This window comes from Dermacentor variabilis, chromosome 2 (genome assembly GCF_050947875.1).
Source record: "Dermacentor variabilis isolate Ectoservices chromosome 2, ASM5094787v1, whole genome shotgun sequence".
Taxonomy (NCBI): Eukaryota; Metazoa; Arthropoda; class Arachnida; order Ixodida; family Ixodidae; genus Dermacentor; species Dermacentor variabilis.
The window spans coordinates 80,115,051-80,141,233 of record NC_134569.1 but is presented as its reverse complement, the minus strand read 5'-3'; the positions used below and the strand labels follow the sequence as shown (position 1 = coordinate 80,141,233).

The window sequence follows — 26,183 nt, the reverse complement described above, 5'->3', positions numbered from 1 at the left end:
AACAGAACACGAAAGCAAGCTTGGCTATCCAAAGCTCTTAAAAAAAAATGCATGTGCGCTAAGAGACAGGATTCCTGCTGCATCACCAACTGCTAGTCACTTAGTTCCCTCTGACAACACGCGCATCGAGTTTGTACCCCAAGGGTGCCACGATTTCCGAATATATGAACAAAATATGCAAACTTACGATATCTATACTGCACCTCAATTAAAAGTGATGATGCAGACTGTGAATTAAAGCGTCCACGAAAGTTTTAACCAAATGCGCATGCTTTCATTGTACTTCTGAAAACCATCCTTTTCTCTGGCGCACAAAATTTAATTGATTGTGCTGTTTAATCTCTGTCTCTCAGGAAATGCACAGTGACTGTATTTGTTAGCCCGATTTTTTAGAAAGCACAGTTGCCTGTGACCTTGCTGTGACAAATGGAGCGTGCAAGTAGAATGCCATTCGTGTTCACGAAAGCTAAATACCTAATGGCAACACAGGAGAGTAGAAAAGTATGCAAAGAACTCCAAAACATACACGAGTTTTTTGCTAGATTATTATGCTAGCCAATGACTTGCAAACGAAATATGTACATCTTAGCTGCACAGTATGCATGGCTGTTTGTAGTAAGGATCGCACTCCCAATGGCCATGACAATAGCAACAATTGATCCTAAGACAGCACAACTCTATTTCTAATTAAAAAGTAAGAGTAAGCATTCTTGCTGCTCCCCAGGTGTGTGCGCCATATGATAGGCACACTCAGAGTTTAAAAGAAAGCCAGCATAGTGTAAACATAACATGTACCAAGATACACAAGTTGATACACACATGCAGAACGGTTATGATTTAATGGTATTCAAAGCATGTGCTTTTGCAGCTGTCATTGAATGATTGGAGAAAACAGCAGGAATATACAATGACCTGTATAAGCCAACGAGTAACAGCAACAATGACGACAACATCAGCAGAATGTCCAAGGTTGAACAACTTGTGTGAATGTACTCGTAGCAATGAGCTTGTCACACACACTGAACACCTTAGCTGTGTACAGGGAATGCCTTGTGCAAGTGCGTTCCCAGCAGTTACTCATTGTAATGCTGATGCGGCATTACTCAAAAGCTGATCCTGTAATGGAGTGCTATTTGTGTTCCCCGCCACATAAGATACTTGCATTAATAAGATGCAAAGTTGATGGGCACAGTGGGAGCAGCTTTTTACCCGAAAACCGAACAATAAGCTAACAAAATGTCCTTGCCCTGCAAATGCCTGCTGGCATAGCATAAGATTGTAAATGCCTAGCTGCTTGCAAGATGTAAACAAAAGCTAATGTGGCTTGCAAGATCACACTTCTTTTACAAGAAGGATATTTAAGTGTATGGCACAACAAGCAATATGGAAAAATGAGGCGCTCAACAAAGTTTGACAGCCATAAGTTCTTGTGTGCATGCTCGATGCAAGAATTCCAGCCTCTACCCATGACATGTGTCCATTAAGTTTCCCTCCAACCTGTCTGGCATTTTGCAAGTTTCAGCTATATAATCACTGCCTAGCACAGTTGCCTAGAATAATGTTCCCTTGGCACATAACACACACCAACACACACAAGCACGCTGCAATACCACGGTGGGTAATACGAGCTGCTAGCTTGGCACACAGAAGCTGTACAAGGCTGACTTTGACATAATAAGAACAACCCTAGCTATTCTGCGCCTACATGTTGCGGTGCCACAAGGTATGATGCTAATGACGCAGGACAAGGGCTGAACTGCACACAGCCCTTTGTCCCACGGAAGGAAGAACGAGCTCGTTGTAACACTAGTTGCAAGTGTGCCCACTGGTTAACGTATACAATAAAGGCAGAAGTCACACTGAACCGAAGCACAGCAACGAGACTTGTGATTTTCCTGGCTAAGCATTTCCAACTACTATTCTACCAATAACATCCAAGGGTTCTGTTTGATGCCAATGTCGCACACAGTAAAAATGGTGTACTATAGCAGTATTTATGAAGCAAATATAAGCAGGGCTGCACTGAAACCTTGACAACTCAAGTCATTCAACTTGGCAAGTCAATTCATTCCAAATTTTCATTCATCCAACTGCTGCTGGTGTTTCAACAAGCTGACAACAATTTTTTTTTAAGGTACGGCTTGTCTGACAGTGCTCGCCATCTTGCAAGAAATAACGCACCAATGGATGCTGAAGACAATACCTCAATTCGTGAAATTAACGGTACCAAATGCCGAAGTGTGTCGAAGAATAATTTCCAAGATGCTTAGCCAAGAATGTCATCAGGACTAGCCCCTGCCTCCACAAACATGCCTGCAGTGACAGCACAAACTGACAGCAAATCACAAGCACACACACTGTTGAGTGGCCGCTATCATGACGAACAGATTTTTTTTACAACAGCAATCACTTGCACCCGACAGCAGGTGCAAGCTAGCCCGACCCAAATGTAAAGACTGTTTACAAGAATGGATTACTGCTGCTGTTTGTTTCTGGCACATATGTGCTGCCGGCCTTTATATAACCATTTTATAGACAGACCATCTTTATCATGTTATATTTGTTCCAATTTAAGCTTATACATCATATGCAGCTGTCTCTGTGCCATGTGCTCACAGCAGTTGAGTGAGTGAAGTTAATGGTGAAATTGTGGGCTGCTTGCAACACATCACTGTTCAGCGTGCTGGAGGCTATGCGTCTCAAATTACAAGCCCACATGCCATCATTCCTCAGCCATTCCAGTTGAGAAGCTGTCCATGCTCCCCCTTTAATAGGACCCTCTAACCGGAATTGATACCAGATGACTGTGGGTGCTTTTAACCGAACGAGGGCTTCAGCTATAAGTTCTGTTTCAGTTGCATGCATGGAAGACCCAAAAGATTGAGCGCCTGGTTTGTCACGAGTGGGAGTTTCTCAACTGGGCTAGACCAAGGAGCCATGATGTTTGTGGCCTCATAGGATTACTGACGTGGTATGTACAGACTGAGAATTGTGACTGTAGGATGGGCACATCAGCCCAGGAACTGTGAGGATGGGGCATGACACACACACACACACACACACAAGATGTTTCCCTCTGCCCACAAGGCATGACTTGAGGTTTCAATCCAGCACGCTCGAACTATTGGGACAAGCGTGCAACACATAAAAAACGCGCACGCACAGTTGTTGGAGCCCACCGCCGGCAGTTCGTCTGCCAAATGGTTGTTAGTGGTTGGAGGGAGGGGGGCAGCAATTCAGGGAGGAGTAAGATGAGCGAGCATCATCATCAGCAGGAGCAGCAGCAGCAGCGTGCGTGACAGAGCCCGCCACCGTTATAAGGCCACGAGCAGGACCAAGAGGGACGGCCACAAACCTAGGCAAGGGCCGCCAGCGCCGCAGCCGTGCGCTGCCGCGCCACTTCCTTCGACGGGCTTGCTGCTAGACACGCCGGTGCCACGGGCCGGGTTCTCCCGAGTCCCGTGCACCGACAGTCCCGTTGGCAGACTCTCCGCTGAAAGACAATGGGCCCCTGAGCACGCACCCTCATGCGGCCGAGCATGGCCAAGCAGGACTGAGTGCATGAACCCTCGAACAACGGACATAGTCTCTACCGATCACTTTCAGCAGTACCTACGCATTACATAACCAACGCAACATGAAGCTACGTGGTGCCAAAGCATGTAGCATGTGCGACATTTCTGTTGCACATGCTGCCAATACAGTTGACAAATGCACAACTTGAACACACTTTTCTTTTTTGCCACATTTGTCGACCTGGCATAAACAAATTGGAATGCACAACAAGCTATGTACCCCAAAGTGATAGATTGAGAATACAGCCCTTGGCTATCTTGGTGAACAGTGGCCTCTCTCCCTTAACAGTAAGCTTCTTTCTCAAGCAGGATTTTCAATAAATCTTGGAAACTGTGGTGGTTGACTGTGCAATAGCTGCTCACAAAACATTATGTTGTGTGGTCAAAATACTTGATTCTTTTCTCAGAATTCAAAGAAAGCAGCATTTTCCAAGGTGGGAAAAACCATTCAGACAACCAGAGGGCCCCGAGCTTAAGTACAAGCAGGCGGTTCTCTAGTTAGAGGCTTCACTTTGTGGTTCAAAGCATTTGCAAGTGCTGTACACATCTTTTGCTTCAGTCACTAGCGGCCCAATAAATCTGATAGGAAATGCCAGCAAGAAGCTATGTCTCAACACCAGTAAGAATATGGGCAGTTCGCATAACTGCTGATACCTGCATACTGTACAAACCTTAACATATAACACTTGAACAATCTATGTTTATGGCAGATCTTACAGCAAAAGAAAAAGAGTTAATCATAATCACTTTAGCAGCACTTTGTTTTTGCTCACTCTGCTGTTTTCTGACAATGCCTGTTGTACTAATTCCACTCATTGTTAATACTATCCAGAGCAATATAATGGAGAGAATTAAGAATGCACTAATTTGAAAACTCATAAGTCGAAAGGCACATATTACATGGTAAAATAAAAAAGGTTTTCATATTACACAGATGTAATGCTATATTGGCAGTATGAGTGATTCCTTCAATTACGAACATTGCTGAAGTGTCCTTGTAATACTGAGCTAAGGTTGTTGAATAAAGTAATCCAGTTTTTAGAGACAACACTGAAGTTTCTGATGGTAGATTACACAAGTAAGGCTTGCTTTTGTAAAGGCATCAACACCAGCATTAGTCTATAGCAGGTTACAGAACCACCAACAATGTGCGACATATGTATACTGCAATGTAACATTTTCTTGCCCTCACCTGACAGTTGAGTCACTAGACACATGATCAGTTATGCTACACACATGGCCATACTTGCAACCATTAGATAGATGTTGAAAGGCCACAAAATTTGTCAAGTCGACTTCATATTTGTCACCCTGTAAGAGCACCATACTTTCCTTAAACTTTAGGTTTTCCACAACTGCATGTCAGTAAAAACACAATGCCAAATACGCAGTTCTATGAAAAAGGTGAATTTCCACCCAGTCTGTGTGCATAGGATGTAAAAGTACTGAGCAAAGCATTGGTTACTAGTGGCAACTCCAACTCTGAACCTTGGGCTGCATACCTAGACTGTGAAAATTCACATTTCCCAAGGATCCCTTGCCTTGTGAGCTTTAACACTGATAACAGGTCTGTGTTTTCTTTAAAAGTAATGTATTGTTCTCATGCTTAGGTGGTCACAAGAACCAGGCTAGTCAATGCACTGCAATAATGTTGAGAAATGTGTGAACAGCTTTAAAACAACTACTTATTGTAGTGTGGCTGCTACTGACTGCTACATAAAGTTAACACATCATAATTTGCGAGAAACTTGGACAGTGCATTGCTCTACAGTTGAACGATGAAAAACATGTGGATTTTGCACCGTCAATAAAGTGCACTCCACAAACTCAACTGTGCTAAATAAACTGAGTCAAGAGAAGCTATATCCTTGTTCGCAGCAAAAATATATGGTGTGATAAAATAATGATATGCAATGCAACAAAAGGAATTAGGGCAACATAAGATAATCCTGCACTTCCACACCAGCTCTTCTTCAGACTCTCTAAGGAAAATTTTCCCATTAGAACAAATGTCCCACTCAATAATTCAAATTTGGATAACTCAAGATTCTGACAAAATCAAACCCAAAAATTTTGTTCGATCCATCATATTGTTTTCAATACATATTGAAGTCACCATATCCAAAGAACTCAAATTACATTTAGTATTGGTATTCATGGTAACATTAATGTTGGTGGGTGCCACTATGAAATTCCATTAGTATTAACCTTTTCACAGCAAAACAGGCCTGGCAACAATGTGTATCTGTTGCATAGCTGCATATATGTGCCAACGCAATAAGCCATAAATCTGTCCTGGATCTTGCATTAGTAGATACTGAATAATTCAAACTTCTTATAAATTATTCAGATAGCTTTAGTGCCTAAGAATTTGAATTATTGCAAGTTGAAAATTAACTTGCAGTCTTGGTGGTCGTGGAGTATCAATAAGTCGTAGCCAATGTTTCTCAGCTCAGCAACAAGAACACTGTGCTATGCAGTAGACAAGTTCAAGCATCATACTTCTCGATGTACAGTGGGTGCAGCAGTGTTAGTAATGAAGCCACAACACAGGGGCAAGAGAAAGTATCACAAAAAGCATGAGTACGTAGAAAGCATTTCTTGCATGCACCCTGCAGCAGCGTTGCAGTGACCCAGACACGTGACAACGTGCACACGAGTCAAATGCTTACGTTCGATGAGTTCGCTTTTTGCCTATGAAAACAAATGACCAAAGCACAGCGGGGATGTCAGAACATAGCAAAAGTCCAGTGAAAACCAACAAACCTACGGGCATGTAAGAACAAAGCAAACTCAAACAAGGAATCGGCGCAATCACTATACATGCATGGTTTATGATGGCATGCAACAAGAGTACAGATTCAAGGAAAAGAACAAGCAAGTGAGGATGTAAAAGAAAAAAAAATTCCGAGTTAAAGTGACAAAACAATAACAGGCTCGATAAACACAGACTCCATGAAAACCACAACACATTCCATAAGTGCACAAAAGATCAACAGAAAATGGCACACACCAAAGAAAACCTAGAGATTATAGAATGCTGGTCCAATAAGAACAAGGCGCACACAAGGTGCTAGAACATGACATTTCTTAACAACAATGATGATGCTACCACTAAATTGGTGCTATAGCAGTTAACCTGTGTGGCAGGTCCTGGTCACATTAGGGGGCAAACATTTTCAGCAATCATAGTTTCAAGCAGAACCTTTACTTATACGAAATATAGCTGCAACACTGAACAATAACAAAAAAGAAAGTTGTGACTTAACTTTAACACAAATGCAAATAAGTTCTAACTAGTGAAATGTTGTCCTGGCAAAAAACCACAGCCAACAACAACATATATGCTGCAGATGTTTGTATATATACTAATACTGCAGATCAATAATTTGTGTGCACTGCGTTTAAGTCAACAAGAGTACTTGTTTTAGACCACACATGATCTAAGGAAAATGAAAACTGGAACACCTAGCTTGAAGTCAAGGCTGTTTTTAGTAAAAGTTGCATACACATGAATGGTATCATATTCTGGTGCCAATTTCCACAATGAAGCTCCCATAGCAGTACTCAATTACTGGTTAGAGAAGAAGCATTGAGGCTGGTTCTACAACGCCAGAAGTGAAGTTATGGCCACCAGTGTCATCTCTCAGAAATTCCAATAAGACAAGACCCAAAATCTGGTAGAATCCTCAAAATATGTTCTAAATCAGCTAAACAGCTGCTGAGATTTCCTTCAATGAAGTTTAAATCAAATATAATAATCGGGTGCCTCTGAGTACCACACATTTATTATAGGGAAGACTATATTAGAAGGGGACACCTATGGTACAGTTTTCTTGAAGCAGCACTTGTATACGTAGAGGAAAAATTGTTTATTAAATGTCTATGAAAAAACTTTCATGCACAACTAAATGAGCTGGAACAGCTGTATGAACAGAAATTTCATTCTAGCATCTGTGTTGTCAAAGGTAAACAGTTCAAGCTAGTGTTGCCAATTCTTCTGGGACTCCACTAAAAAAAAAACACTCGGGATCTGCAATAATTGTTAGACACTTTCTTGAATCCACAGTCAAATAAGAAAAGCTTCATTTGAAATCTGCCGTCTCCTAGAAGGTTACTTTGCTATGGCTAAAGGTTACCTAACAAAAAACCTGCTAAGATGACAATTCTGGTCATCAGTGACAACCATGCACTGATGTTCTCCACAATGAAATATGGGCTGTGCATTATGCAACAACCAAACCAGAGCGATACACATTGAGCTCACAAGCAATGTCCCTGCAACTGAATGCAGCGTGTCCCGATACGAAGTCATCGGAGCAGCACACAGGAAAGCTGCAGCCATAGCAGTGCCTCAGGTTTTCTACTTGCAAGTAGCAGTCATTTGCTAAATGCATTCTGGTAAGATGACTGGATGGGTAAGCAGCTGCCACATGAAGGAAGCATGGCGATGAGATTAATGCTGAAACCCTTCTCTCTGCTAAGCTGACAACTTGATGGAATTGCTAGGCATTTTTTTGTTGTTACCGTAATACTATGCCTATTCACACAACTCTCAAAAAACTTTTGCATCACCAGTGTACGAGAGCACGCTCAATGCATTTGTGAATTTATCTGAACAAAACTGGTCCAATCACTTGTGCTTCTCGGGCAAGTCAGCACTTGCAGCAAGGGCATTACTTGAGCGAGTTGACATCAGAATGTGAGCCCAAGTGCTGCACATGGTGTTAATTCTTAATTCTTCCAGCAGGCAATGCCAGAGACTGGGAATGAGGAGGTGTCAATAAAGGTATGCACTATGCCAAATACTAGTCAATTGCAGCATGTGGGTTCTCAACACGGGTGAAGGCTACATTTTTTTTAAAAGCCTTCCTGACAGCTACTTTGTCTTTGAATTAGCACATCAGGAATGCAAATACCAAAAGAGGGAAGAAAAGAAATAGAGAAAATAAATGATCAAGGCTGTAGTACTATCCTGAATCAGGCAACAGTTTTCTAGAAGGGCTTCAAGTTCAAAGTATGTTACCACTGTTGTAAATACTATTTAAGTTCCCTTGACATAATGTAATAAACGGGTATCACACAACATATCCTTGACTTACGTCCATTGTGCTCCTCTACTGCTACCTGCTTTATTACATGAACGCATGTCCCAGCACATCACATTCCAAAGCTCGCACTTTCAGACACAGCCAAATGGCAGCAGACAAAAGCAACATAAAGGCAGCAGCTGCATGAAACAAAAACAACGACAACAACAACAAAAAAGTAAAACAAAGGAACACAGAGGCAGCATTCTATTCTTGCCTCGCTGTTCAAGATGCCTCAGGCAATCTGAATGTAGTAGGTGGGCTGGGGCCGGAATGGTAAGAAGGCATTCTGAAGGACATGCACTATCTGCCGGGCAAACGTGATGGGCTCACCTGGTCGGCGCGAGTCGGAATGAATGAAGTTGTCGAGTGACTCGTGGTCGCTGGGCGGCCGTCCTAAAGAAGGCGGAGGCTTCATAGGCCGGTACACGGGGAATGCCTTGGATGTTGGCGCAATGGGAACCAATGGTGGTGACGGCCGAAGGGTCGTCGGTGCCTTGGTCGTGGTCCTTCGAGTCGTCTGAGGAGCGGTGGGTGTGGGCGGGGCCTCCTTTTCATTCTCCTTTTCTGGCCCACTGGGGTCACTGCCATACTGAGGTGGAGGGTGCGCACCAGCACCCGCTGACCACACCTCGGGGTCCTCGGTCGTGCCATACAAGATTAAGGACCACTCCTTTAAGGTAGCTTTTCCTACAGGCAGAGAATAAAAAAAATTATAAAGTAAGTCGTGCAGTCCCACGAGCTGTGGGACTCAGCTGCATCATCGCCTCCACCAATGTGGCTGGCTGATTGCCAATGCTTTTTTTCCACCATGTACTTCAATCAAACTAGAGATAGCCATATCTTTCTCACTGCTTACCAAAGTAGCGTCCATCGTTGTGTACTTCAAGCTTCCAACGCCCATTGGGGCTTTCGCCCCATGTGTGGACACTCATAAAAGGCCAGGCTTGGAAGCCTGACCGAGAATTGTCAAGAGGCCTCTGGGCTAAGAGGGTCGACCTGCAATGGTAGAAGCTATAGTCTAGGAACATACATCTGAGCACACAGACAAGAATGAATCATCTCATTAAAGAGTCTTGCATGATTCTGCATGTGTGCATGTAAATTTTTCATGGGGGACAAGCCTGGTGGAAACTGCAAGCACTTTAGTTTGAGGAAAGAATATGATCAATGCAGCATGGTACCATGTTGCATCCCCACTGAACGTGTTATATATAAATAAAGCTGAGAAAAATGCATACAAACTGACAAAACAAAGGTCTGAGTTGCACAAGCTGAACAGAAGATTCTCAATGTTCATTAACATTATTTCATAAACAGAGGAATTGTAAGAACTGGGAACTTGAGAATGAGGTCTACTGCATTTTTTGGAAGTTGCTTTCACCCACAGAAAATTGTGTTACCTTGCACATAATTAACAAGAGAGAAAGACAGCACTGCTGCAAAGGAATCAATGTAGCATTGTTACTTTATTTACCCTGCCACCACGAGAAAAGTACACCAAGTGAAGAAGACTTATTGGAAGGAGCTGTCTACATCTGGGTACACAACTTGCACATGCATATATCATGAGGTAATGCTTCTAAATGTATTCAGTGCACCAAACCTTTCATGGGCATATAATTCAAATGGACAACTAACAGCCTGGCTATGGCAAGTATCGTTATCATGCTGCAGCATTTGGCTGTTGTAAGTATAGTTATTAGGATGCTATATGTGCTACTACTACTAGGATGTCATTTAGATAATCATAGCAAGTTACTTTAGAACTCAGTGAAGGCCACACAATGTTCTAGGCTAAAGCACCTATGAATATACTTTACAGGTCTTTCAAACATGGTTTAGTGGATAACATTGCAAAAGGACAAAGTAAGGCTTCTTGTCAAGAAAAAAAATCCCCGGAGTGAGTGAGCTGTGCCTGAGGTAGAAGTGCGCTACCTTGTTCCTGCAGGTGACGTGAGGTAAATGTGCATGTCACCCCTCCGTGTTGCAGACAACGTGACCTTCGCTTGAACATGCTCCAGAAAGCGGACGTTTTCGCAGTTCACATTCAGTTTTAGCTCTACGTGACTCTTGGGGGATATCAACCTGCAATGTGGCAATAAATAAAGGAAAAACAATAAACATTACTGATGCACACACATAACTCAGTGCCAATGTTGGAAGTCAACACAGGGAATGATGTTACTCACTTGTCCATGGGCTGGGCTCTGACCAAGCACGTCTTCTGCTGTGGCACAGTGGTCCACCTTTTGGCTAAAGCCACCATGGCATCCGCATCCATCAGGCCATATCCAAACGAGTGGCTCACTGGAGAATTCCAAGCAGAAGGAATGAGCTGCTTTCTACAGTGCACTTACTATTTCAGGCTATCAAAGTTCTGATGTTTCAATAAATAAATAAATAAAAAGATAATATTTGCAACAAAAGTGCAATGGGTAAGAAGCTGCTCTTCTGTAATAATGGGCACGGTGCACAGGAGGTGAAAAACACAGAGTACGAAACAAGCAACAGTACTGTGTGCACTTCCTTATCTGGTGCATGAAGAGCACATTGTGCTCATCATCATTGTCATATACATTACGAATTATAAGGTCGACTTATGCAACTTGGGATGGTCAGATTTATTTTCAACGAAAATGAGTTTCTATTTTAACTTTCTATTGGCTTGTGCACAGCACCAATTCTGAGGGGTTTATATTTAGAGTCTAGATTTAGAGCCTCGACCACACCATCCATGAATGCTTAGAAGGGTTAAAAGTTGCAAAGGTCTTCCAATAGGTGGATAATCTTTTTGTCCTATTTGAAACTAATGCCTTGTCTTTCAATGCCTCATGGACTCAAATTTTTGAAATTTCTTGCAATTGTCTTTCGCTCCTTGCTTCAACTTGTGAAGTTCCTGAAGGTGGGTCCATTAGATTCTTGGATTTAATCTTGACATTGTGTCCTAGCCACATTTGTTGGGCATATGAACTGCGTGCTAACAACCATTGATCCCTTTCGGGTCTGCGCACTTGGTCGTAAAGCGGGCCATTGCAAAGAACTGCTACATATATGACCTGCAAATTCTTGGAACGTGGAGAGCTGCAATTTGTAGACTTCCTAACCAATTTCATACCTTGCTACCAAGTTGCAGCATGGTGTGTTCAAAACTCCGACATGTCAGGTGCTTGAGCTTCATAACAATTTACCACGCAAGAATAACAGCTGTGGAAATGCTCGGGGTGTGCATCACGTGCTGCTTGGCATAGTCTGGCATAGTCGCTGGGTCTGCCCACTGACGGCACTGTTTGTTGGACAAAGAGTTTTCCATGGTCTTTGTTACAGGTGGCAGCGTACAATGTCCTATGTATGTAACTACACAAAGAACTCAAAACAAAGCACAAAACAGGCAAGACCCATGTTTCCCTCTGCGGTGGCATCTTTTCTGTACAACCCAGCGAACTTCGTTGACTGCTGTCAAGTTGTGCCACGGTGCACTTAAAGCTACAGCCTGCCAGTCCCATAAATGAAAGGCACATAACAATGCCAAACAGCGTCCTCAGTAGAATTTATTAAATGCCAGGAACTATGTTTCCCTGTTGGTTCACAGATGCAATGCACAGCTTTCATTGCAGTTTTATATGGCTATGCCAATTTGCGAATCCAAATGATAACGTCCTTTACTGAAAGTTGCTTCAGCTATATTGAAGATATTGTATCCTTACTGTACATCAGCATGGTGCAATGCAAATGAATTAAAGTGACCCTCTTGCCTGAGAAGTCTAATTAAAGGTCTACTGCAGAGCACCCCATCACAGACCCATTACTCCACTGAAGTACTGCAGTAACAACTGTGCATTAATATGGCTAGTCTATTGGAGGCAACAAAGTGCAGACTAATTGAGTACATTTGAAGAAACAAAGAAAATAGCCATAAGAAAGAAGGTATTTGAAAAGAAGCTCATGAAGACATCATAAAGGTCATAAAACAATTTGAAAGTTTCAAAGTTTATTTAACATAATGAACATATACAATTGCAAAGTACACACTCTTGGGACCCAACAAATTTGTTAAAGGGCCTCCACAGTGTACATCAGCATCGCTGCGTATCATGCATGTCTAAATTGGCAAGATTAAAGATAACTTCGGAAAACAATAGCGCAGTACGTAAGCTCCATATTAAAATAAATAAATAAATAAATAAACAAACAAATAAATAAATACATAAATAAAAAGAAATAAGATTAGGATGTCAGCCCTTACCGTTGCGTCCAACTCCGTTTTTCTGCCAATCACTTGTGTGCAGGTTGGCGGGCTTAGCAGTCCTAACAACTATGTGTTGCATGTCTCTCCATGTCAGTCGGCGACTAACAAAAGAAGAGTGCCAGCAAAACAGTTTCAACAACATGCTCTCATGAAACGACTTCGCAGTGTACATCACCATGGCAGTGTATCATGCGTATCTAAATTCCAGGACACAGATCCCCGTTCAATATTAGCAATAGATTGCTAATCTAAACCTATAATTTGGACATGCTTGACTATTCGGATGGCTGCACAGCACCAGCAAAGGCCCCATAGATTTAACGTATAAGTACGACTTAAATTTCGGACACTGTACAGCGCGTCGCACGACAATCTGGACTACGACCGCATGGCCGTGTCTCAATTCGGTTACCGAATCGAGCAGAAATAGCGATATTTTCGTTTTGATACGTCGCTGGTGCCTCCTAGAAACCGAAACTAGCGAAGCCTAGCGGACCTAGTCAGTCTGCACTGAAACCGCAGGAAAAGATAAGCCAAAGCACTAAGACATAAAGGCTGCATTTTCGATGTGTCGTGCAAGTTTCGTTCTTATCATCCACCGTTCATAACCGGCTGATCCCGTTGATAACTTGGGTTAAAGCAGCGCTCTAACCACTGACAAAACACGAAAAGCGTGACAATCGGACATTAATTTTTGAATATACTTTCACTTTCACGATATTTCGCATCACCTCAGAGTGCTCGAGGATGGAGGAGATCGATCAAGAACCAGCCAAACACAGGGCATGCACTTTCTTTCAACCAGCCGAAGACAACGCCACTCGCGAGAGCACTCAGAAACGACCAGCAGAAGATGGCTTTAGAAAGTGGTGATTTGAGAATACGGCACACCATTTTTGGCCACATGTGGAATAAGGTCTTATTTTGGGGCAAATCTGATATTTCGGACTCCCGCATTTTCGAACCTGTTGGCAGTCCCCGTCGAGTCCGAATTATTGGTCGGCGACTTTATTAGACATTAGAGGAGTCTGTAATGGTTCAAATCAGAGCCAAGTTGCAATGGCTGTCCATATGTGTATTATATATGCGACTGAAACCACAGTGTAAAAAAATCTAAATGACTACGCTTTGCGTCATTTAGCTCTACTATATAGAAGCCACAGCTTGGCTTTTAGCTGCATCCTAGAATATAGAGACCTCCAGATTTATTTTAAACGCGAGCCAAAATCTCAGCACATAAATTACTTTGCATTACGCACCAACAGCAACAGGGCTACAACAACTGAGAATCAAGCTTGCGACCTTATGTTTTAGCAGAGAGAGAGAGGGAGAGAGAGAGAGAGAGAGAACAACGTTATTGAAAATGCCTGCAGAGTCGCCGTGCTTGTAGCTGCGTGGTTGGTTAGTCCTCACACGGCCAAGTTAGCCGTCTCATTGTGGTTCACGTTCCCGCGTTCCGACACGTCACTGCCCATGTGGGCCAGAAACCACTTGATCACCACAGCACTTTTGCTCCGATGTCTTCGGCCTTGCGCAGTATGCGCGCGGCCTCACTACATACCCTATCCTTGGCGTAGTTCTTTACTGCTGTTCTAGAGTAACACGACACTGTAATAACAGTTACCAGGCCACCATGCTGGGTCACTTTGTAAATGCTGGCAGATTGTTCGTGCTTCGGCCTATGAACAGTGACTACAAATGTGGTATTCTACGAAACGAAGTGCAGCTAACCCATTAGCAATCGCAATATGCTGATCGACATCTTTACGAGTTGGAAGGAAGTGCTCATGACAGCTACTGCGATAAAAATGTAAACACCCGGCAATCGTGAGATGATCAGATCTGTCAAGTAATATTTTTAGTATGTAGTGTCCATAGCGTAAATAAAATAAGGCACATTAAGCGGGTGCAATCTTGCACGCACACTCATGCAAGAAACAGGAGAGTGGGGAGCACAGGCGCAGACTATGGGGGCGGGTCTCCAGGGCCTGAGCCCCTCCAAAGTTTTCTGGGGGAGGGGAGGTGCAGCCCCTCCAGCGAAGCCTCCCCCCCATCCCCAAAGTGTCATAATCAGAGTTCTGTTACCCACATCATTTGAGGTTTCTTTTGAGTTGCCTCTAGCTTTTCAGTTAAAATTTTATTGTGGCTAAAAGCCTACTGCATCATTGTTGGCGTGGACGTGCATGGCTTTTCATTCATACTTTCGCTTTATTTCTGCAATTCCTGACAATAGGAGGACAAGCACATTACGCCAGTGGCGGCTACATCACCTGTATTTTTTCACCTCAGCATTTTTTTTTATTTCCGCTGTGAACACCAGGCACAGACACAATATATATTAATATAGACACAGGACAAAGTTTACTATATGTTTAAAGAGAAAGCGGTAGTCAGCTAACAACGATCTTTAACAATATGTATAGCTTGTGCCTAGGGAATGAATACCTTGCTGTATTTTCACCTTGCTTCAAATTGCCTCACGTGCTTTTTTTGACCCTTAAAAAAATCCTGAAGACTTCAGTGACCACTTCGGCACAGTCTTTTATCAACGGCGTGTGTAAAGCACGTGAATGATATGTATCTAAGTATTGCTTTTCTTTCCAGTAGGCAATGCCAACGACTCATTAAAGAAAATCTCATCTAATAATTTACAACATTTATTCGGGATGGAAACATTGCTACTTGTATGCAGAGGTCAAAAATGTATATAATTCACTCAGTAATCGAAATTAGACCAAGCCGGATTCACTCGAAAGAAGAATCAATAGAAGTCATTTGCAGCCGCATTGTAAAATATAAGACAATTCTTCGAGGTCATGCGAAGTTTCCTCAAGTGCAACTGTTATCAAAGGTAATAAGTACATATATGGGCGTCCAACTTCTCTGTTCAAATTAAAGTGACACCGCCAATGTAGTCCGCCTTCCCGAATGTACAACTTGTAATCAACAGTATACCGGTCACAAAAACCTTTCAGGATATGATTTGATAACCACAGGTCAAAAGCAAATCTCTTTTGAACCTTCCCATATCCAAACATGTCAACCTTCCCAGTCACTCTTTCAATGACCTAAAAGTGACAATATTGGAATCAGGTTTTCGCTCACACCACGAACAGGAAATTTGCGAGTTCTACCTTATGTATAAGTGCAATACCGCCGCCTCAGGTGTCAATGAAAGCATCAGAAAACTGCTGTGCTTGCCTTCTATTAGAACAATGCAGTTATAGTCGAAAGTATATTTCTTGTAATCTAACCATGACGCATGTAAAACGGTCTTGCTTTGTGCTGACACGTCCGCATGTCCTTTCTCCTTTACTCTGGAGCTGCTATTATGTTGCATGCCCCCTCCGCATGGCAGGTCTGTGGTCGAGTGGCGTCTTTATCTTTAACGATGACGGCCCTTCGAGACTGGGGAAAGCACTGCCTTAGGGGCGGCTAATCGCATCGGCACGTTTTCCTCCTTCAGCCAGCGTACAAAGAATGTTTCCTCACAGCGAAGCTGTAAGCCTCTAGTTGTTTGGGATTTTTTAGTCTGTGCCCACCAGAAAAAAATAAATGTAGAGAAAAAAAAAAAGAAAAGAAAGAAAAAAGAAGAAAAAAGAAAAACAGATTTCAAATGGCAGTTGGAAAAGGGGTTTGTATTTCAGCGTAATAGAATTGTTTTCTCGTATATTCTAATTACAATCTGTAAGTCGTGCTTTACAAATTTTGGGACACATTTTACCTTGAGAAATTCAATTAGTTCAATAACGCACTTGTGCTAGGCAGAGGGCCTGCAAGAACGAGGAGATATGCTGCACTTCCACACATGTGTGTGTGCGCATGACATACATTGCTTCTGGTGGTGGTGCTTGTGTAACGTCTCCTAACATTGGAAACAGTTTCACTGTACGTCCACTTTCACAGTGCGGAATGGAGGTGGAATGAAGTGTACGCTCTTAACTGACTATAATTTATTATAGTTAGAGTGCATACAGCAGACATTGTCAGATCCTGACTGGAAGCTAACCACTATCATTGAAGGAAAGTGTATAATCAATGCATTCTACCGGTGCTAACATATGGGGCAGAAAATTGGACATTGACAAAGCTCAAGAACAAGTTGAGGACCGTGCAAAGGGTGATGGAACGAAGAATGATAGGCATAATGATAAGAGATAGGAAGAGAGTAGTGTAGATCAGAGAGCAAATGGGGATAGCCGACATTCTAATCGACATTAAGAGAAAAAATGGAGCTGGGCAGGCCATGTAATGCGTAGGTTAGATAACCGGTGGACCATTAGAGTTACAGAATGGGTGTCAAGAGAATGGAAGCGTAGTCCAGGAGGACAGAAGATTCAGTGGGGTGATGAAATTAGGAAATTCACAGGTGCAAGTTGGAATCTGTTGGCACAGGACAGAGGTAATTGGAGATCATATGAAGAGGCCTTCGTCCTGCAGTGAACTTAAAATAGGTTGATATATATATATATATATATATATATATATATATATATATATATATATGTACACACATTCAATGATTTCTATAGCCCCGCCCCCTCTGCCTATGGTGGGAAGTACACGATGGTTACTTACTTGGCTTCAAGTGCGAGTGCACAAATTCCCGCCGCTAAAGGAGCTGATGCAGACGTTCCCGTGTGAGTGGAGGTGCAACCGTGATGCAAATCTGTCGTGATCTAGATAGAGGGTTTAAAAGCAAAGCAGGAACATTGAGGTTTGCACTTTTAAACAGCACTTTGTTTATGTTCGCTATATGCTAAATTGAAACATCTTCATTACTTAATGTGAACACATTATGTTAGTTAGTTAATTCGGGTTTAATGGCGCAAAAGCAACTAAGGCCATGCTGCGCCAGCCACAAGGTATTAAGAATTCAAATGTTAAAGCAGTGGAAGGTGCGTTATATTAGAGTCTGTGTAAAAAACCGGTTTCTTCTAGAAAGCTGAACAAGTCAGCGAAAGGCACTAGCGGTTCATCTCCGAGTATTGAGGCGGGGTGTAAAGGTATGTGTAAGTTATAAAGGTTCTGTAAGAGCTTTTGCCTCTGTGTTTCAATATTTGGACATGTCATAATAATGTGCATTACGGTTAGTGGTTCATGGCACTTCTCGCAAGTTGGCGGGTTTTCGTTTTGGAGTAGAAAATTGTGTGTCAGGTGTGTATGCCCGATTCGGAGTCTACATAGGATCACCTCATAGAAGCGTTGCTGGTGACAGCACGACTTCCATTCTCTAAGCACGGGTTTTATTGTGTGTAACTTGTTATTTGTGCAAGAGTCCCATTCTAGTTGCCACTTTAATGTCAGGGCCTTTTGAATAGCTCGGATACTGTCTTTGTATGGAAGTGTTGTTTGTGTTATACCTTTGTGTGCTGCCATGAACGCGCATCTATCTGCAGCTTCATTCCCTGGTATCCCGACATGGCTTGGGACCCAGCAGAATCGTATGGTTCTTCCGTATTCGTTATAAGCTAACATGTTTAGGATGTCACCAAGTAGGGGTTCGGACGCGGAGTTAAGGTTTAGAGCTCTGAGTGCGCTTAACGAATCGGTATATATGATAGTATTCGTCTTCTTGTCACTGGTAATTTTTTTAACTGCCGTCCATATTGCGAAAACTTCGGCAGTAAACACTGAAGAAAAACTATTTATCCGAATGCTATTTTGCCAGTTTTTCGTAATTATTCCGACACCTACGTATTCTTGTGTTTTGGAGCCGTCGGTGTAAAATTCCGTGTAATGTTTATATTTTTCTTGTATAGCTCGAAACTCTTGTATTATGTGTTCTTGTGGAATGTCTTTTTTCTTTAGATGTGTTAGTGTCCAGTCACATAGCTGTGAAAAGTTGTACCATGGTGGCAATCTTGGTGGCCTTTCCGCAACCTGCAGGGCTTCGTGAGGAACATCATAAGCCTGACAGTATTCTTCGTATCGTAAGATTAGTGGCCGAATCATGTTCGGTTTGCTTGTGTAGTGTATCCTTGATTTGCACTGTGTAACGATGTTATAGCATATATGTTGTGGTGATGATCGAATTCGTAGTACATAGGAAAGTGTAAGCAGTGCTCTGCGTTGCAGTAAGGACGGCTCATTGCAATCAACATATAAACTTTGGACAGGCGATGTTCTGTAGGCACCGCTTGCCAGTCGTAGGCCGAGATTATGAACTGGATCGAGTCGCTTGATGTATGACTGCCTAGCTGCACCATAAACTACACTACCGTAGTCGAGGATGCTACGTACGAGGGAACGGTATATACGTAGTAGACAAGTTCGGTCAGACCCCCAGTGCTTGTGTGATAGCACCTTGAGGATATTCAATGCTTTATTTGCTTTAATTTTAGTTGTGTTAATGTGGGCCAGGAAGTTCAGCTTTTTGTCAAACGTTACGCCTAAAAATTTGTAGTCTTCTTTGACCGGCAAGGTTGTACCATGCAATGTGAGAACTGGATTGACGTGTAACCCTCGTTTCTGGGAGAAGAGAACTGTAACAGTTTTGTCTGCTGAAAACCGGAATCCATTTTTATCAGCCCATTGTGTAAGGTTATTTATGGTTATTTGTAGTTGTCTTTCGCAAGTGGGTAGATTTGAGGCGCAGCAAGCCAGTTGCAAATCGTCGACATATATTGAGTGCATCACAGCGGATGGTATGATCTTATTAACAGAGTTCATTTTGATTATGAAGAGTGTCGTGCTCAGAATACAACCCTGTGGAACCCCATTTTCCTGTGTAAATGTGCGTGAAAGTGTTGTGCCGAGACGCACCTGAAATGTTCTATTTGCCATAAAATCAGATAGACAGTTTAGCATTCTGCCACGGACTCCCAAGCCAGCCAGGTCTCTTAAAATTCCATACCTCCACGTGGTATCATACGCTTTCTCTAGATCGAAAAATACTGTGAGACAGTGTTGTTTGTGTAGAAACGCTTTACGTATTTCATGTTCTAGTCGTACGAGGTGGTCAGTTGTCGAGCAGCCCTTTTTGTATCCGCACTGGTGCACATCTATTAAGTTCCTTGATTCAAGGATGAATGTGAGCCTTATGTTGATGATACTTTCGTAGGATTTGGCTAGGCAGCTTGTTAAGGCAATGGGCCTGTAGCTACTTGGGGACGTTGCGGGTTTACCTGATTTCAAAAAAGGCACTATTACTGCATTTTTCCAGTCTGTAGGCATTACTCCAGATTCCCAGATCTTGTTGAAAAATTTAAGAAGTGTTTCTGCTGATGCTTGAGATAGGTGTGCCAACATTGTGTAGTGGACACGGTCAAGACCTGTTGCTGTTTTTTTACCGGCCGAGAGAACCCTGTTCAGTTCTTGCATTGTGAGGACGTTATTATAAGGTTCGTTTGAAGCCCCAGTGGTGGGCAGTCCCTGTTTCTCCGCCGATTCTTTATATTTTAAGAATGAATTTGAATAGTGTGCTGAGCTGGAAATGTTGTAAAAGTGTTCACCTAATAAGTTGGCCTGGTCCTGTAGTGTTGTTTGTGTGCCTGGACATGTAAGTAGTGGTATAGTGTATGATGAGTACTCTCCTCTAAATTTTCTCACCTGGTCCCACATTCGTTTTGATGTGACGGTACTATTGATTGAACTTATGTATTTTCGCCATGATAATTTCTCCGCATTTCTTCGAATAAAACGTGCTTTCGCTTTGGCCTGTTTGAAATATAAAAGGTTGCTATAAGTGGGGTACCTACGTAGGATTCCCCAGGCCTTATTTTGCTTCTTTCTGGCTTCGGTACACTCGTTAGTCCACCAGGGAGTTAGCCTTTTGTGTACAATACCGGATGACTGCGGTATTGCTTTTTCTGCTGCAGAGATTATGACCTGAGTGATTTTTTTGTTAAGTTCGTCAATGTTTTGTTCTTCTGAAAAGACAACTTCCAGTTTCGCGTTTTCCATAAAAAGCGGCCAGTCAGCAAGCTGCAATTTCCACTGGCGTGGCCTAGTGACTAAGGTTGGAGGTGATGATAAATATTTGATGATTGCGGGCAAGTGATCACTGCCATAAGACTTGTCGAGGGTTTCCCATTTAAGATCATTAAAAAGAGATGGTGAGCAAAAAGCTAAATCTATACAGCTAAAAGTGCGGGAAGTCGGTGAAAAGTATGTCGGTGCACCTGAATTTAAAAGGCAGGTATCATTTGACAGAATAAAACCTTCAACCATTTGCCCTCTTTGGTCAGTTTTGATACTGCCCCAAAGAGTACCGTGAGCATTAAAATCCCCCACTAAAACAAATGGCTCCGGTAATTGACCTGTTATATTTTCTAGGTCTTTAGTGGTAAAATGGGTGTGGGGTGGGATATACAGCGAGCAAATGGTGATGGTTTTGTGAGTTATAATAGTGACAGCAACGGCTTCTATGTGACTGGTAATGGGAACTTCTCTAGCTGCAATGCCGCCCTGCACAACAATGGCTACTCCACCCGAAAGCCGGTTCATCTGAGTACGGTCGTGCCGTACAACAGTGAAACCTTTTAAGATATGTTTGTGTTTTTCGCCTAGGTTTGTTTCCTGTAAGCACAAGGCCACAGGAGAGAAGTTAAATAACAGGTCTTTAATGTCACCTAAGTTATGGAAAAGACCTCTACAGTTCCAGTGAATAATAAAAGCCATTGTGGAAATGAAGGGTAAAAAATGGCGTTAACAGTTCAATAGGAGATAGGAAAGATGTTAGGTGACGTAGGTCTCAAGAAGTGTGATACAAAGGAGCGATAACCTTCAGGTTATCGCCTTCTTATTTTGCGTGGTTATTGGGATCTTGTCCCTCTTACCGCGCTCAAGAGAGCGCTTGTCCTTCGGTGTCAATGACACCGGTGTTCTTGTGTCGATCTCCATCGCTCTTTCTGAAGCGCTGGAAGACCGAGAGTTGGGCGCCGAGACACGTGCCTCGGGCCTTGGGGTTCGCTTTATCTTAGGGCCCTGCGGGACTGGTGTTTGCAGGGCCTTGGAAGAGGATGGAGCAGCGTCAGCTGCTTCCATCACGGGGGCCGGAGGAGTCACTGCAGCACCACTGCGCGTGGGCTCGGAGGACTCCGGAGGCCTCTGTGACGCTGCCCCCGACTGCGTCACATCGGCGTAACTTCTTCGTGGAAGGTATGATAGCCGCTTTCTGGCTTCAAAGAACGAAATTTTTTCTTTTACAGTTAGAGCAATGACTTCTTTTTCTTTTTTCCAGCAAGGGCAGGACCGTGAATAAGCTGGGTGATCTCCCTTGCAGTTAACACAATGTGGGGAAGAGGTGCAATTCTCAGATTGGTGTTCGTTGGAGCTGCATTTAGCACAAGTTGTTTGTCCTCGGCATGCATGTGAAGCATGTCCGAACCTTTGGCACTTAAAACATCGTCTAGGGTTCGGGATATATGCTCTGACATTGACTTTAACATAACCTGCATCGAGTGAAGTAGGCATTTCGCTTGTTCCAAAGGTGAGTATAACATGTTTGGTGGGGATTTCTTGGTTGTTTCTGCGGATTACGATTCTTTGTACTTTTGTCACATTTTGTTCTTGGAAACCCTCAAGGAGTTCCTCATCGCTCAATCCAATAAAGTCTTCTTCAGAAATCACTCCCCGGCTTGTGTTCAGTGTTCTATGTGGTGAAATCGTAACTGTGGCGTCGCCAATACTGGTAAGGTCAGTGAGCTTCTCTGCTTGGTCTTTATCATTCAGTTCTAGGAGGAGGTCCCCGCTAGACATTTTGGAGGCTTTGTACGTCGGTCCGATTTTTTCTTTCAGGCATTTGGCTACAAGGAATGGTGAGAGTTTTCTTACCGGCATGTTGCTTTCGCTGTGTACTACATAGAACTTGGGGAAGGATGGAGCGTTGCTCCGAAAGGAGAAATGGAATGGTACTTCGGTGCGGCATCTTTTCAGACGCCGATCATAGACGACAGAGGTTTGTGCTGCCATAGAAAATGAGTATGTTCGGCAACAGCGCCGACCGCCCACCACGGAGCCCAACGAGGGGACGCGGCACAGCTTGTGTACAAGCCTGCACGACGCCAGCCGTACGCCATCACTATAACCCAATATGGTGTACCCAAGGCAGGATATCCACACAAGGTTAACCCTTGCCGCCGTGGAGAAAGGAAGTAAATGGAAGAGAGAAGAAGACAGGAAAGATATAAAGTGAGAGATAAAGACGAAGGTTTGAGAAGAGAGAGACAGGAAAAGGCGACTACCGATTTCCCCCGGGTGGGTCAGTCCGGGGGTGCCGTCTACGTGAAGCAGAGGCCAAAGAGGTGTGTTGCCTCCGTCGGGGGGCCTTAAAGGTCCGAACACCCGGCATCAGCTCAACCCCCAGGATCCCCCTTTCCCCGGACACGGCTGAGCCGCGCACGGCTACACGCGGGAGGGTCCAACCCTCGTGTGCTCGGGTACGTGGTGTCGCAACACACCAAACGCCTGCTTACGCAGACGCCCCTGCGGGGGTGAACACATTATGTAATGTGTTCATTATGTTTTATATATTATAAGTGTTTGCATGGGCCATTCTTTCAGCAAGAACCTTAGAATAAGGAAACATATATTGCAGAAGCATCCTACAGAATGCAGCCTGTTGAATAAGTAGTGTCATCTGGACAAACAACCCTACAAAACACCACCTTAGTAAGTGGGCGAGAAATGCCAGTCAACACAAAACACATATCAATGCATAGCAGGCCATAGTTAATTCTGTTCACACAGTAATTTTTATTTAGAGGAAAAGAATTTTGATATTACCAGTGAGTGAAATAACAAATAATTTATTGGGTAAACACATGAAGTACACTTCTGAAGCTTGAGGCACAAGCTACTAATTCGACGTTAATGTGATTATCAAGAGTCAGTGTCCAAATGGCTTACCTTGAATTAATGCTGTGTTTTCGAATGTTCTGAATGCTACCGGCAAATGTATGTGAAAAAAATAATTATGAAAAGCTGCCTGAATGAGGAAAACCCCGCGAGCCAAACCGGAGAAATCTGCTTCGATCAACTGGTTCCAGCGATATTCAAGTTTATTTATTGCAGGCCTACTTTATGCAAATAGATAAACTGCTACTACTACTACTACTACTACTACTACTACTACTACTACTACTACTACTACTACTACTACTACTACTACTAATAATAATAATAATAATACTAATAAATAAAAGGAAATTTGAGTCTCTTCCCAACAGCAATGGCACACAGATCGTTCTTCCTAATGTCACATAAAAATTTGGCAGTTTCGCCCAAAGGGCGAAGCATCGACAGCGATATCAAAGTTTAGTGTCGCACTCGGACTCCTAGGCCGACATATTGCCACGACGCAGCACGCAAGGAAACTGCGACCGGGCAGAAGAGAAAGCGCTCTGGCAGCTACCAGGCGTCTCGCGACGCATAGGCGTAAGGAGGAGCGCCGCCGTGGAGTGGCGTCGGAGGCGTCGCATCTCGATAGTGCGCGACATGAGACCGACGGGAAACCGTCGCCGTTCGTTAGCAGGCAGTGAAATATTAGAAAACGCCAGCTTGACGTTTACCGTCCGTTCCGCTCACTCTCCAGTGCACGCACACAGCAGATCAGCAGATCAACAGGAACCCTAGTGCGCTAGTAGTGTGCGGGACAAGTGCGGCAAGTTAGGCGGGTTGGTAAAGTTGCGTAGCGCATTTCTTGCGGTGTTCATGATGCAAATGTATGTGTGCGCACGACGCTCGTGCCAGCAGCGGAAGGCATAACGCGCTGTCGTGGCTCCGCCACCGTATCGACTGAGCGGTACGTTGACGCTACGTCCACTTCGTTTTGTCGTTTTAGCCTCCAAACGCACTCTGCGTTTCAGAAGTCCCTCTAAACCTCCGCGAGCGAGCGTCGACAGCGGCACAGCACGGCGACGATGGCAGCGCGAACGCGAGCATACGTATAATTGTTACCGCAAAAGCTAGGCAAGAACTAGGTACCGCCGGCGCTCACTCTCCAAGTGCGACAGCATACTAAGATTGTGGTGAATATGATGTCTGAATAGCTACGCGCAGTGGCGTAGCAAAGGGGGGGGGGTGCAAGGGGCCAGTGGGGGGGGGGGTGTCTCATATGCGTCTGAAGACATCCTCGCCATCCTCGACTACACCCCAGGGAGGGGGGGGGGGGGTGACAGAAGACCTATTGGCCCCGGGTGCCAGACGACCTCGCTACGCCACTGGCTACGCGCATGGGTCACGGGCGACCTTAAAAAATGTTTATCACCCCCACCACACACTATCAAAATACGATTCTCTCGTGCCTAAGTCGCTCTTTGAAACGCCTGGCGCGCGCATCACGTAAAAGTTTCTCGCACACTGCCCCCGCGAGCTCCGATACGCATCAGCGCACTGCTTTCGGGATTAGTGCAAATTTTTTTCGTCATAGGAACGTGACGCATAGCATTAAAAAAAAAAAATGAGGGTCTGCTATAACGCTCCACGAATGCCCACGAAGTGCAGAAACAGGGTGACAGACACTGCAGGGAACGAAACACCGCCGGCGAACTCACAATCTGCCTCTCGCCCGTAGATCCCGAGCTGTAAGTGGTGGCAAGGGTGGAGGAGCAGGCTTCGCTGTACCAGGGCACCAGGCCATTTTCGGTGGCACTGCTGATGGACAGCGTCCAGATGGCGTTGGTGTAGCCGTCGCAGTTGCAGTTGTCGCGCTCGCGGCCCCCGTTTCCAGAGGCCCACACGAAGATGGATCCGAGGCCGCCGCGGCCGCGCTCGATGCCCTCGCGAAAAGCCCGCGTGGCCAGCTCGCCCGGACCGTCCACCGTCTTGCCGTCGTCGTCGGGTCCCCACGAGGCGCTGTAAACGTCGATGTGCTGGTTGTTGAGCGCCAGCGATCGCGCCTCCACCACGTCAGTCACGTCTCCGTCCAGCATGCGCACGCCTTCGAAAGGAGACGGGGGAGAGAAAAGGAAAAATAAAGCACGCATGGCATGACGTATGTGATGGCGTAAGAGTACAACACGTCGAAAGAATGCAAAATGACCATAAGGCATTCCGAATTTGCTATCTGCTAAGGCGCCGCTAACAAAGGGGCTAAAGAATGTCAAGGCATCCCACACTGATAAGGTGCGACTTCTGAAACACATGTTCCCTTTTACCGGCAGCAGCGGTAGTTACGTACGCCAGAAAACTATGCAAACGTGAAGGACTGGTGGCGAGGCCCCCACAAGACTACCGAAGCGGATACCTATGATGTCACAGATATTGCAGCAGTTGACACTGATGCTGCCTTTGCAAATTATATCCTCCTCACCCACCCACGTGTTT

General features: G+C 44.1%; 1 protein-coding gene across 3 annotated transcripts in view; it reads right to left on the bottom strand.

Moving 5' to 3' along the window:
- The window catches only part of LOC142572152 (proprotein convertase subtilisin/kexin type 4-like), a 208,040-nt gene that overhangs the window by 13,458 nt on the left and 168,399 nt on the right, over positions 1–26,183 (bottom strand). For 2 of the 3 annotated variants that reach the window (XM_075681061.1, XM_075681062.1), the window contains exons 7-13: positions 25,412–25,797; positions 17,493–17,593; positions 12,912–13,015; positions 10,858–10,975; positions 10,604–10,753; positions 9,525–9,664; positions 8,999–9,355 (exon numbers count right to left, since the gene is read on the bottom strand). In XM_075681061.1, the coding sequence (XP_075537176.1) occupies positions 8,999–9,355; positions 9,525–9,664; positions 10,604–10,753; positions 10,858–10,975; positions 12,912–13,015; positions 17,493–17,593; positions 25,412–25,797 (1,356 nt within the window). Of the gene's footprint in view, positions 1–3,355; positions 3,494–8,998; positions 9,356–9,524; positions 9,665–10,603; positions 10,754–10,857; positions 10,976–12,911; positions 13,016–17,492; positions 17,594–25,411; positions 25,798–26,183 lie in introns of all 3 variants that reach the window. The other variant, XM_075681060.1, reaches the window with a different exon arrangement.